Raw genomic sequence first — 13,813 nt, forward strand, 5'->3', positions numbered from 1 at the left:
GAATCAACATTTTCTATGGGACACTATAATACAAAATACTCCCACAAATGCGGGCCATTGATTGCAACCAAGATTTGTTCATTTGCACACACAAAAACGTATTTTTCCTAACAAATTCAGGGCTTGTCCATACCACAAAAAAAACACTCTAGATCCGTTGTGGATGCGTTTCTGAATGCTCGTTTTTAATGCATTTCCGGATGCATTCCAGGTGCTTTTTTTCTTCTCTTTTCCTATTTTTTTTATTCATTGTACTGGGGTACTGCATTTTTGATGTGTTCCAGTACATTTTTGATGAATATTACTGCATTCCAGTACAGTCCAGAGCAGGAAAAATGCAGAAAGTTCTCCTTTTTTTCTAGAACTGGAAAGCCCTGGAACTTGACCGGACCAGTGCCATTGGAAACCATATAACCTACTTTCCATGCGTTTTTGATGCAGAAATAAAATGCACTGGACTGCATCTGGTGTGAACTGGCCCTCATTCAAGATCATGTTGCAAAATTGAATGAAAAAAATGAATACACCTCAATGAAAGTCTTAGGAGTAAAGCTAAATTTTTAGAAAACACAATCCTAATTAACCAGTTCCCGACCTCCTCATGTACATTTACGTTGGCAGAATGGCACGGACAGGCACATCCACGTACCTGTACGTCCTCTGCTAGACGTGGGTGGGGGGTCCGATCGGGACCCCCCCCGGTACATGCGGAGGTCGGGTCCGCTCGGGGAGCGATCCGGGACGACGGCGCGGCTATTTGTTTTTAGCCGCTCCGTCGCGATCGCTCCCCGGAGCTGAAGAACGGGGAGAGCTGTGTGTAAACACGGCTTCCCCGTGCTTCACTGTGGCGGCGCATCGATCGAGTGATCCCTTATATAGGGAAGACTTGATCGATGGTGTCAGTCCTACAGCCACACCCCCCTACACTAGTAAACACACACTAGGTGATCCCTAAATGTTACAGCGCCCCCTGTGTTTAACTCCCAAACTGCAACTGTCATTTTCACAATAAAGAATGCAATTTAAATGCATTTTTTGCTGTGAAAATGACAATGGTCCCAAAAATGTGTCAAAATTGTCCGAAGTGTCCGCCATAATGTCGCAGTCACGAAAAAAATCGCTGATCGCCGCCATTACTAGTAAAAAAAATAAAAAAAATAAAAATGCAAAAAAACTATCCCCTATTTTGTAAACGCTATAAATTTTGCGCAAACCAACCGATAAACGATTATTGCGATTTTTTTTACCAAAAATAGGTAGAAGAATACGTATCGGCCTAAACTGAGGAAAAAAAATATTTTATATATGTTTTTGGGGGATATTTATTACAGCAAAAAGTAAAAAATATTGCATTTTTTTTTAAATTGTCGCTCTATTTTGTTATAGCGCAAAAATAAAACCGCAGAGGTGATCAAATACCACCAAAAGAAAGCTCTAATTGTGGGGAAAAAAGGACGCCAATTTTGTTTGGGAGCCACGTCGCACGACCGCGCAATTGTCTGTTAAAGCGACGCAGTCCCGAACTGTAAAAACCCCTTGGGTCTTTAGCCAGCATATTGGTCCGGGGCTTAAGTGGTTAAGAAGAATTCAACTACAGATGAGTCTAATTATTCATTAAACAGGTCCAGCAGATAGTTGATTATAAAAGGATGTTGCTTAACAAAGAAAAACCCTCCAATTTCATGCTGTTAGGCTTACCTATAGGTAAAAGCAATGCATGGAAGTTTACTTCCACTTTAAGATAGCCTTTGCTATTCAGTTGCATCCTCCTGTTACATATACTTATTGATGTGCCAAAGGAATCTTGACAGCAGTTCATTCTGCACTCCTGTGACCTGGAGTTTAGCCCACTGTCGGCTGATGTCACTCAGCCGGTCCAGGCTCGGGGAAGTGCCCATTTGGATCTAAACAGATGCCTCTCAGCAAGCCGCTGAGAGTCTGAGCCAGCCACTCCCAGCCCCGTCACAGCAGAGAGCCAGTGATGGACAGTCTCCATTCTCTGCTCAGAGAGGAGGGGGAGAACTAACCAATCAGCAGTTTTTGATTGCTCAGTTATCAGGGAACTGACGGTGGGGCACAGCTTTCTTTTCTGTATTACCGCACTTCTTTTTAAAGAGTATGGAGTGAATAGGCATGCTCTTTGCTTGCCATATGACAATGCTCCAAGCCTGTATAAACTGTTGGGCACACGTAATCTTGGCATCAGATTTCAAAATGTCTGCAGTTGCATAAAAGCTCCAGTGTGGTCAGATGGCACTGCAAAAAGGAGGACAGCTTACATAATAGGACAATTTTGCCTCCTATACAGTAAGAAAATTATATATAGGGTTGCTTTAAAGAAGAACTTCACTAAGTAGGATTTTACCCTAACTGATCAAACAATATAATGCAATGTCATTTAAGGAAAAATAAACAATCCCTTGCTGTGAATTGGGTGCCGAAGACAAAAGTTAAGACCTTTGTGTGGCTACTTCCACAGTATGGCCCGGATTCACAAAGCACTTGCGCCGACGTATCTCAAGATACGCCGACGTAAGTACAAATGTGCGCCATCGTATCTATGCGCCGACCCACATACTAAGATACGCCTAAAAATACGCTTCCTACGACCGGCGTAACTTGCCTATGCCGTCGTATCGTGGGTGCATATTTACGCTGGACGCATGTGGTGCTCCCATTGATTTTCTATTCAAATATGCAAATAAGGGAAATACGGCAATTCACGAACATACGTGCCCCCGGCGCATGCTATACGCGGTTTGCGTAAGTTGTATGCCCGGCGTAACGTTATTCCCCATAAAGGAGGTGTAACTCAGCAGCATCCATGCAAAGGGCTGCACCAGGGAACACAAGCCGTCGTATTTTACGTCGTTTACGTTGGACGTGAATATGGCTGGGCGTAGGTTACGTTCACACCGTAGGCAGTGATCCGTTGTATGCATGCGCAGAAGGATGCGTCCACGTCCCGGCGCATGCGCAGTTGGCGATTCGTATCTGTCTGTCGCTCGGCCCATCATTTGCATGGGGTCACGCCTCATTAGCATGGATCACACCCACTTCCACTTACGCCGACTTACGACTTGGAAACCCAGCGCAGATTTGGCAGCACTGGCTTTGTGAATCCAGTGCGTAAAGAAGATACGCTACAGCGGCATAAATATGCGCCGCTGTATGTGAATCCGGGCCTATGTATCTAAATTTGTTTGAACTAGTGTCCAGCACTAAGTTTGGGACTTGCAAAATATCCAACATAATAAAATATATGTTAAAGCAAACCGGTTTGGGAAAATCTCCCAATGGGAACAAATGTTTTGGTGACAACTGTATTGGATTACTTTCCTTTTTTTTGTTTAAAAAAACTATGGAAATTTCTCTAGCCGGTCACAGACAGTGAAAAATATCCTTATAGGAGTTAAACAAAGGTAGTAACAATGTACAATACTTTCAACAAGAAAACAGAAGCTTTTTTGGTAGGGATGCTAGGGATGATGGTACAAACAATGTTAAAAGCAGACTGCAGATGGAGTAGGGAAATTGTGCCAGGGTCTACAGAAGCAGACCACAAGGCATAAAAGAGCTTTGTTCCAATGATGCAACAACCCATTAGACTGGTAAGTGGATAGAAAAAAATCCAACATATTTCCTAATATATGCGATACAGTGAGGAAGGACAGATCGCCCTGCTGGGCTATTGTATTATGACAGCCAGCAACCGTGGTATCCCTTAGGCCGCGTACACACGGTCGTTCCAAACCGATGAGAATGGTCCGACGGACCGTTTTCATCGGTCCACCGCTGAAGTGGCCTGATGGTCTGATGTGTGTACACACCATCAGTTCAAAATCCGATCGGGTCAGAACCCGGTGACGTAAAACACACGACGTGCTTAAAAAAACGAAGTTCAATGCTTCCAAGCATGCGTCGACTTGATTTTGAGCATGCGCAGGTTTTGAACCGATGCTTTTGTGTACTAACCATCGGTTTGGACCGATCGGGCAGCGGTCCATCGGTTCGATTTTAAAGCATGTTTTAAAATTTTGGACCGAAGGACAATGGGCCGTACACACGGTCGGTTTTGACCGATGAAACTGGACTTAAGGCCGTTTTCATCGGTCAAAACCGACCGTGTGTACGCGGCCTTAGAATACCCAAACAGTGGCTGCATCTGAATGTCGATTGGCTGTCAGTTTTCTACCCAGCTCCTTAAATTTCCTTCAAACAATGTCAAGCAGAAAGGGGGCTGACAGGGCACCCTACAAAGCGATTTCATGATAAACTGGCCAAAATTCACACAGTTTGGCCCATATTCTCTCTAAAAATCCGCGGGCTGCGCTTAAGGCACTTACACTCCGCTGTCCCAACTTACAGGAGCAAGTGTTGTATTCCCCAAACACTTGCTCCATAAGTTGGGACGGCGGAGTGTAAATGCCCCGGCGTAGCCTGGCGGATCTCCAAGGGGGCGGCTTGTATTCAAATTAAGCGCGCCCCCGATTCTAATGAACTGAGCATGCGCCGGGCTTCAAAAAGCCCAGTGCGCATGCTCCAGTTCTCTGCGGAAAACGTCAATGACGCCGACGTGTGCGTCATTGACGTAAAGTCGTATTCAAGAACGACTTACGGAAACGACGTACCCGACGAAAAAACACGACGCGGACCCGACGCCATCCGTAACAAGGCCTACGTGGGACTTGCGGAAATTTACTCCTCATAATAGCAGGACTAAATTTCCGCTTACGCAAACGGCGTTAGCGACGGTTACGCGACGCAAACTCGTTCGGGAATCGGCGTAGAAGGATCATTTGCATACGCAAATGAGTCCTTCACGTAAATGCCATCTAGCGGCGGCCGGCGTCATTACATTTAAGATCCGCCAGTGTAAGTGACTTACAGATGGCGGATCTTAAGTGTATCTATGCGAAAATGATTCTAAGAATCAGTCGCATAGATACACGGGCCAAAAAAGGGAGATATGATGGAGTATCCTGAGATACTCCATCGTAACTTCTATGAGAATATGGCCCTTTATGCCCAGCTTTAGTCTGTTTTCCTAAATAAACAGTATCAAAGAGAATGATGCAGGAGGTGGTTTGAGTGCAGACACATCACGTCTTGAACTGCATATCAAGGAATTGAATCACTTTAAAACAATATCCATTTTTTTATTTATTTAACCAAAGTGCTTGTCTAAATAATAAACAGGCAATTATAAAAAGGCAAATAACTTACTTCTGTACTGACAGCTTCATCTGAAGGATTAATTAAAACTACAGTTTCTAAGACATCGCTTCTGTGGTGAAGAATTTTTTGACCTGTCAAAAACAAAAAAGAAAGATTAATCATAAAATTAAAACTCGTGTAATAATATTGGTATGCATTTCAAATTTAGTACTCTTAATATAGGAATATTACAATGTTAGAAGCAAGTAAAGAACCTAAAACAAGTTATATAGAACCTGGAATGGTCTCGGATTTAGTGTTACCTAAACAACATACAAAGTGAAAAAACGTACAGCAAAAATCAGCATTCATCTTTTATTTGTCTAATGCCTCGTACACATGACCAGTTTTTTCGTCGGGAAAACTGCCATGACAGTTTTTGGCAGGGAAAACTGGCCATGTGTATGCTCCATGTCAGTTTTCCTGACATGAAAACCAGCGGGCTGCTGCCTTTTCCGGCAATATTTTTTCCGGCAGTTTTCCTATGGGAAAACTGGCCGTGTGTGGGGGGAAAAGCTGCAGAGTCAGTTCTCGGCTTTCCCCTCGGGTTTCCCGGTGGTAAAAAGTCCGTCGGGAAACCCGTAAGTGTGTACGGGCATTACTTGAAGAAACTTAAATCCTATAGAAGTGAAGACCAGTAGTTGGAGCTAACAAAAGTTGTCTGTGCAGGATTATTCCCCATTTCAGGACATTTCATTTGTGAACAAAAAAAGTAAACCACAGCACACAAAAAAGTGCACAGAGAGCACAGAAATGGCCAAACCTCTGAGTGCAAGGCTCATGACAGGCTATGCCATCATCTATTTAGGCCAAAGCCAGGTGAAGCCAGCTCCTTAGGGACTAGCCATAGTCCCTCAAAAGAGACACCTCTGGTTGGGGTGAGGCAAAAGAGACGGAGGCCACAGAACCTCACCCTCCCACCCGACATCCAGGCAGACCCCAATTACCTGCACCTTCCACCTTTCTGTATAAAAAACAACAAACCACACATGCAGTGCAAGTGGCCATGATTAATAAATAAATACGTGAAAAAAATTAAAAGCACCAAGTGCAGGTACACGAGGCAGGCCTTGCGGCTTGTATAAAAATGTACCATAGACTAGCCACAAGCCCTGCCCAAAAGGCGTGTGTAAGATGATCACTGAAAGCATAGTGGAGTCCCACACCCATAGTGATTTTAGGCATCCCTGGGATGCCACCCCCAGGGGACACATCACTGGGAGCTCTTTGCACCTCCCAGCCCCTGGCCAAACAAATGCAGCCCATTACTGCATTACCGGTCACGGGACAGAAACAGCACTGCTCAAAATATGGGATGATGCTCTAGAGGCCGCAGACGAAGGAGAATCTTGTCTTCTAGTACTGTTGGACCTAAGCGCAGCTTTTGACACAGTAGACCACAAACTACTACTGACTTGGCTAGCTGAAGTAGCCAGAGTCGCGGAATGTGATCTATCCTGGTTCTCCTCCTTTTTGGAAAACCGATCACAAATAGTGAAATTGGGACCTTTCACTTCTGAAAAACGCACAGTGTCATGCGGGGTCCCTCAAGGATCCCCATGTCGCTGGTGCTGTTCAATATCTATCTCCGCCCCCTCTTTGAAATCATCAGTAGCCAAAAGCTACTTTACCACTCTTATGCAGATGACACACAACTGTACTTTCGCATCCGCAACAAAAAGGATCATCATTTAGATCTAGAGAAATCCCTCTCTTTGATAGAAAACTGGATGACAATGAGTTATCTTAAACTCAACAGATCGAAAACAGAACTTCTCCTGTTTCATGCCAATCGAAAGAATCAACTTGCAACAACTTGGACACCCCTGCCCATTCTGGGCCAAATCATCACCACTAGCACCAAAGTCAAAAGTCTCGGAGTCATCTTCGACACCTACATGACAATGGATGCACAAATAGGGTCAGTAGTCAGCGGATCGCACCATCTGCTGCGCCTACTACGCAGACTTATTCCATTTATTCCTAAAGAGGACATAGCAGTCGTGGTCGGAACAATTGTTAACTCCAGACTGGACTATGCAAATGCCCTCTACCTCGGACTCCCAAAGTACCAAATAACTCGTCTGCAAGTCGTTCAAAATACGGCTGCTAGACTGATGACTGGGAAAAAAACATGGGAATCAATCTCTCCTTCACTGAGAACCCTTCATTGGTTGCCAGTTAAAGACAGAATTACTTTTAAAACACTCTGTCTGACGCATAAATGTGTTTAAGGAAATGCCCCCCAATATCTATGCGAAAAACTAAAAGCTCACAACTCCAATCGCGTTCTGCGATCCACCAATCAAAATCTACTCCAAATACCCAAAGCCAGATACAAGTCCAAGGGAGAACGAAGATTTGCGCTCCAGGGCCCCAGACTATGGAACGCTTTACCAACCAGCATTCGGTTGGAGGAGAATCACTTGACCTTTAGGAGAAAGATCAAAACCCATCTCTTTTGAGTTCAAAGGAGAAATGGACAAACGAGCGCCCAGAGGCGATTTAGTTTGCATGTGCAGCGCTATATAAGTTTTTCACTCACTCACTTACTACCAGAAAGGCATTAGAACATAGGGAAACTCCTGCCTTTAACCAGGGACAAGCCTGGTTCACCAGATCAGATTAAACCTGGGAGGAAAAGAACCCTCCCACCATTCCCACGTTATTACACTGGGAAAATATTAACTAGCGCCCCCTCTCTCCCAAGAAGCACACTTTCTCCTTCCTGAAAACTGATAAGAACAGACACTTTATCTAACTACATTTTATCTTAGACAAAACAGCTGTTCCATGCTATTTAGCCATCATCAACATAGTCTATGGAAACCATGGCTTTGATGGCAATTGACTTGGGGCCCCATGGGCATCCGCTGAAATTTTTTCAGAGGGGGGCACTTTGGCAGCGGCATTACACAGTCATATTTTACCCTTTTTTTGACCGCTAGCGGGGGTTAAAAGCCCCCCCCCGACGTTAAAATGTAAAAACACCCCACTGTGCCCCCTGCATCTTCAATATCTCTTTGTCACTACTGTGTACCCCCTCTCCACAACTGCACCTCTGGACCCCTTTACATTACACATCACCTCACAGCTCTGGACCCCTTTACATTACACAGCACCCCACAGCTCTGGACCCCTTTACATTACACAGCACCCCACAGCTCTGGACCCCTTTACATTACACAGCACCCTGCATTACTGGCCCCCTTTACATTACACAGCACCCTGCACCTCTGGCCCCCTTTACATTACACAGCACCCTGCACCTCTGGCCCCCTTTACATTACACAGCACCCTGCATCACTGGCCCCCTTTACATTACACAGCACCCTGCACCACTGGACCCCTTTACATTACACAGCACCCTGCACCTCTGGACCCCTTTACATTACACATCACTTTCCCTTGACTGAAACACTACACTATATTGACAGTATATTTATTTCAGGTCTAAAAGAGGAACCTTTTGGAATGAGGAACAAATGGATTTGATTCCAGAAGAGGGACATGCACTCTAAATAAGGGACAACTAGAGGGGAGGGGAGCGATGCACTCACCGCTTAAATCGGCCCCAGGGCCAGTTTGGCCCTGCTCCTGGCTCTCCCTGGCGATTCCAGGGGGGGCAAACGACCCCCCTTGCCCTATGGAGCGGACACCCATGTGGGGCCCAGTGGGAAAAAATAACTATACAGGTTATGGTAAGAAGGGATTAGAGCAATCAAAAATCCCTCAATCTATACCAACAAGGACCATGCTTGTAGGCAAGGTCCCCTCCTCATTGGGCACCAAGTGTGGGTCACATGGAAGGCCTACCCTGGGGTGGGTTCTTGTGGGCTATGCTAGGCATCTGTACAGGATCACTTTACTACACATGGGATACCTTTACTTCTGTGCCATTTTCATCAATGCCCTGGGACCTGGTTGAGGCTGCGGTAGGGAGATTTGATCTTTGTGCAAGCCTCTGCTTTCAGAACTGAAAGAACACTGTGTACACTTGCACCATAACTGTTCTCCAGTTAACTCTTGGGTCCCAGTGTCAATTTACACCTTCACTGTAACTTGCATTTAGGAGGGACATGCTGAGCCTTGTCCACATTCACGTATCACCACTACCTCACTCCCAATAATGGTATAGAGTCCCGCCATGCACCTAGCGTAGACTGCTTTGCGCGCACTCTCTTAACTCTTGTTTTTATGTACCTGTGCACAGGCTGGGGACCTCTGCAGTAATGATCTGCTACTGTTGCTTTGGGAAATTGGCCTCTCACGGAGATTGTGCGGACAACAACTTCCTTGCTGCAGGAGGCTATCCCGTCAGCCACAGGAATGAGTTTTGGGACAGGCTGCTTGGTAAACCTCTGTTACCCTTGTTGACCACTTGTATCTCCACACCATATAGACTATTTAAAGTGATGTCTTCATATCCCTAAGTGCTTTAGTGACCTGTGCTGTAGAAATGTGCATTACACCCCTTGGGTAACTTCAGACCATACAGGAACAAGGTTTCAAAAGCTTTACTTGAAAAAGTGTAAAATATTACAAAGTTCAACATGCAAGAACAGTCTTTTCTCCTACACCCCTAATCCTAACTCAGGCTACCTGGTACCTGGGCATACTTGCAAAGGTAGAGTCCATGTAGGAACAGGGGTCTATCAGTGGTATTCTTCAGTGGCTGGTGTCTTCAAGGATGAATCGCAGGTCTTGATGATCTACTACATCATGGTAGTTGCAGCAGCAGATGACATTTTCTTACTTCTCATAATTGCGGCTTTCCAACTCTCTCCCCTTTTTGCACTCTCTGCTATGGTCCACTTCCTCTCTCTCATAACACAGGATCAGTGGGTCGGACCCAAAGAAAACCCGCCAAAACCAAATAACCATGAAAACATTAACTCTAACCTTCCCATCACCTAACTAGCTTAATTGCAATCCGCTTACAAGAGGAGAGAGCAGCATGAGCTTAGGGTTGACCCCATTAGTCTGCTGCTCCTTCACTGTCCATTCACCAACTTGGGACAGGGAGATGACAAAGGTATGTTTTTGAAATGGACTAGAGAAAATTCAGGTCTCCAATATTGCTACAGTATGCTTTCTGGCAAAACTATGTGTATCTTAAGAATTGAAAGACTGCATATCCTTCTGCAGGTATAACATTTGCAAACATACGTATTTCAACCTTGTATTTAGCCTTTTTTCTAGGGTTCAACTTGAAATAACAGTACTATTACTGCTAGCTAACTTTAGATAATGCACAGATAAGAGTTTTTGGAAAGAAATCAATTCAGGAACTATCATGTTTAAATGAGCCTTTGTGCAAAAAGATTTGGGCTGTAAAATTGGGAAAGAAAAATCAATCTTTTCTTCCAAGTATTATTAAGTAAATGGCACACATTATCTGATTCAAATGACAAAAATATCTTTGCAGGCAACTACTTTCAATAGCAGGATCGATCTTTTGTTACAGATGGTAGCATAATGCATGGTGTCCTTTCATAAGTACTACAGCATAAAATGTGTACATGACCTATACACACAGCTTTGTTCAACTGGGGGTTGTAGAAAAATGAAGGATAAGAAAAATCTGTATTTGTGAGTCAATACTCTGTACAAACGCTCTTTATTAGTTTTTAGATTGTCCAGCAGATCTTCATGGCATAGCACCCAAACCTGAATACATTCTTTCTAGGCATTTACACTTCCATGTCTTCCTCATTCATCATTTATCCTGGTAAACATTCATATTTATCAGTTAAAGTATTGCCTACATTTTTCACAATTTATATATACGTTTGAAATGCCCTAAAATGGCCATATGTTTAGGCTTTTTGCTTATTATATGCAGATATGTATATACAGTATAATAGTATTTATAGTTCAGGCTGGGACAGGAAGTTATCTTTTCAGCCCCTGCATTCCCAAAAGTGGTATTGCTGTCATTTTTTATTTTTTTGTTTACAAAGGCATATGTATTTTTAAATATAGCATTGAAACATATTTATTTTGCATCGATCTATAGGCAAAACTTTTCAGATGGCACTCTACCAAGTGGAGTTAGTCAGACCAAAAAAGTGCCATTCCTACCTTCTGTGAACATAAAAGCTAGTTTATTTACTTTGCCCTTGTGTGTGTTTTGGAAGGAGCTAACCCTATACTTGGCTTTACCCTTGGAAAAGAGACAGGGCTTAACAATAAAGATATAGAAAATAAATTACTGCGCTAAGTAAAACACTAATATGAAGCTGCAACTAAAAAGTGATATACACACCAAACAGACAATAGAAAAAATTTAGTTGCGCTAAAATAAAAAACTATATAAACTATAACAAGTGACAAAATTATATGAAACAATAACAGCTGTGTAAATCATGTGTTCAGTGAAGTCCAAAGATAAAACACAATTGAAATAAATTCTTCTGTAGTTCAAATTATAGCTCAAAATGTTGAAAAAATCCACCACCAAAAGTGAAGACACCACAAGGAATGCAGGCTTACCAGATGGCAAGCAAAGATGGCTTGCGGCTGTAAACCCCAGCCCGGGCCTTTAGTCATGGACTGCAGCACACACCAGTGGAAATGGATCCTCAAGGCACAGATGTCACCAGATTGATGGGATACCCAAAGAAATAATGGGACTCACAATAGTGAAATACCGTAGTATAAAGTGTAAAATTTTATGAGATAAAACACTTACAGGAGAACGATCACATAGAAGCATAAAAATAAAGCCGGCCGGCTTAAAACGAACGCTCGTCCACTCGGACTGTCACGCAAAACGCCAGCACGTCTCCTCTCCCAATGCGCATTTCGTCACACAAATGACGTGCCCCAGACGATGTCATTTGTGTGACGAAACACGCGTCGGGAGAGGAGACGTGCTGACGTTTTGCGTGACAGTCCCAGTGGACGGGCGTTCGTTTTAAGCCGGCCGGCTTTATTTTTATGCTTCTATGTGATCGTTCTCCTGTAAGTGTTTTATCTCATTAAATTTTACACTTTATACTATGGTATTTCACTATTGTGAGTCCTATTATTTTTTTGGGTATCCCATCCATCTGGTGAAATCTGTGCCTTGAGAATACATTTCCACTGGTGTGTGCTGCAGTCCATGACTAAAGGCCCGGGCTGGGGTTTACAGGCGCAAGCCATATTTGCTTGCCATCTGGTATGCCTGCATTCCTTGTGGTGTCTTCACTTTTGGTGGTGGATTTTTTCAACATTTTGAACTATAATTTGAACTACAGAAGAATTTATTTCAATTGTGTTTTTTCTTTGGACTTAACAATAAAGGATTCAAAGCTTTGTCGCTTGGCAGATATTACCTGAAGCATGCAACATTTCGAAGAATACTAAATCTCCTAGAAAGGTTGAGACCTGAATGAATAGACTGCTGTGTAACATTTCTAGGGGTGCCCATATTGACCAATCATAAAGCATGGAAGAAAGCTTGGAAAAAGCCTGGGACTAGGTTACAACTTCTTAGTAAAACTTGGTTTTGCATATTAGTGAATCTAATAGGGCTGTGGAAATTAACTATTAATTCATCGATTAATCTTGAATTTGTTTGATCGTTCAAATTTTTTTTGATCGATCAACATTTTTTTGATCGATCAAAATTATTTTGATTGGTACTCACCTCTCCGCAGGCTTCCGGGCCTTCAGGGAGTTCTGTCAGAGATACAGTGACGTCAGGGACACCGGCGGGGCTTGCCATGTCCATCTGAAGGGCTCCTTTGCTGTGCCTTCATATCTGCATGCCGGCGGGACCTTACTATCTGCCACACGCATAAGGCTGTTACACTTCCCTCTATCAACCTGGGATTCTACAACCATCCACTGGGAGTTGTGATAGTTCCCTTCATGGGACATCTACATGCCAACAGACTGTTGTTATTACCGTATCTTTTTATTTGCATTTTATGGCGGCTATGGGATCTTTTAAATTTTTTACATTTTTTACACACATTTTTTACATATATTTTCTACATATTACACAATATACTTGTGTATATATGTAGTCCCACCCCCTCCCCATTATTCCCAACCCTCTTGCTAAAATTATCTGGTATTTAAGTATAAGTATACCATCATTATTATTATCATTATTATGATTATTATTAGTATTATTGTCATCATTATTACTATTATCTTATATATACCGCCATTGTGATCATTTTAGATTGTTGGGCCATTTACTCTTAGTACATTCCATATTTATTGTTTTGTGATTAGATCCTGTATAGAGTTTTATTAGTTTTATTAACAAATGTATAAATTCTATTTGAATAATGTTATTTATTTTACCATCTAGTTGTGTCTATAATTATCCTCTACCTCTTTTTTATATGTATACCATTACTGATTTCCATAAATTGGGTGTAAATATAGAAATTAAATTAGCATAGAGTTTATAAATAAGCTTAATATAGTATGCAGTATTAATATAATATACAGTTTAATATAGTTTATATATAGGTTTAAATCAATCACCTTGGTATATGTCCTTTTTATGAACCGATTTTTAACATTTGTCATTCCTAGTTGTGTCACCAATGTTCTCATTAGGACTATAGCTTGGCCACTAGTCGGTGCTGCT

At 42.8% G+C, this 13,813-nt stretch overlaps 1 protein-coding gene across 1 annotated transcript in view; it reads right to left on the minus strand.

The window, feature by feature from the left end:
• Positions 1 to 13,813, minus strand: part of MAP1B (microtubule associated protein 1B) — a 101,833-nt gene that overhangs the window by 19,729 nt on the left and 68,291 nt on the right. The window contains exon 3 of the mRNA XM_040341465.1: positions 5,227 to 5,309. Coding sequence (XP_040197399.1) covers positions 5,227 to 5,309 — 83 coding nt within the window. The remainder of the gene's footprint in view (positions 1 to 5,226; positions 5,310 to 13,813) is intronic.

This window comes from Rana temporaria, chromosome 1 (assembly GCF_905171775.1).
Source record: "Rana temporaria chromosome 1, aRanTem1.1, whole genome shotgun sequence".
Classification (NCBI taxonomy): Eukaryota; Metazoa; Chordata; class Amphibia; order Anura; family Ranidae; genus Rana; species Rana temporaria.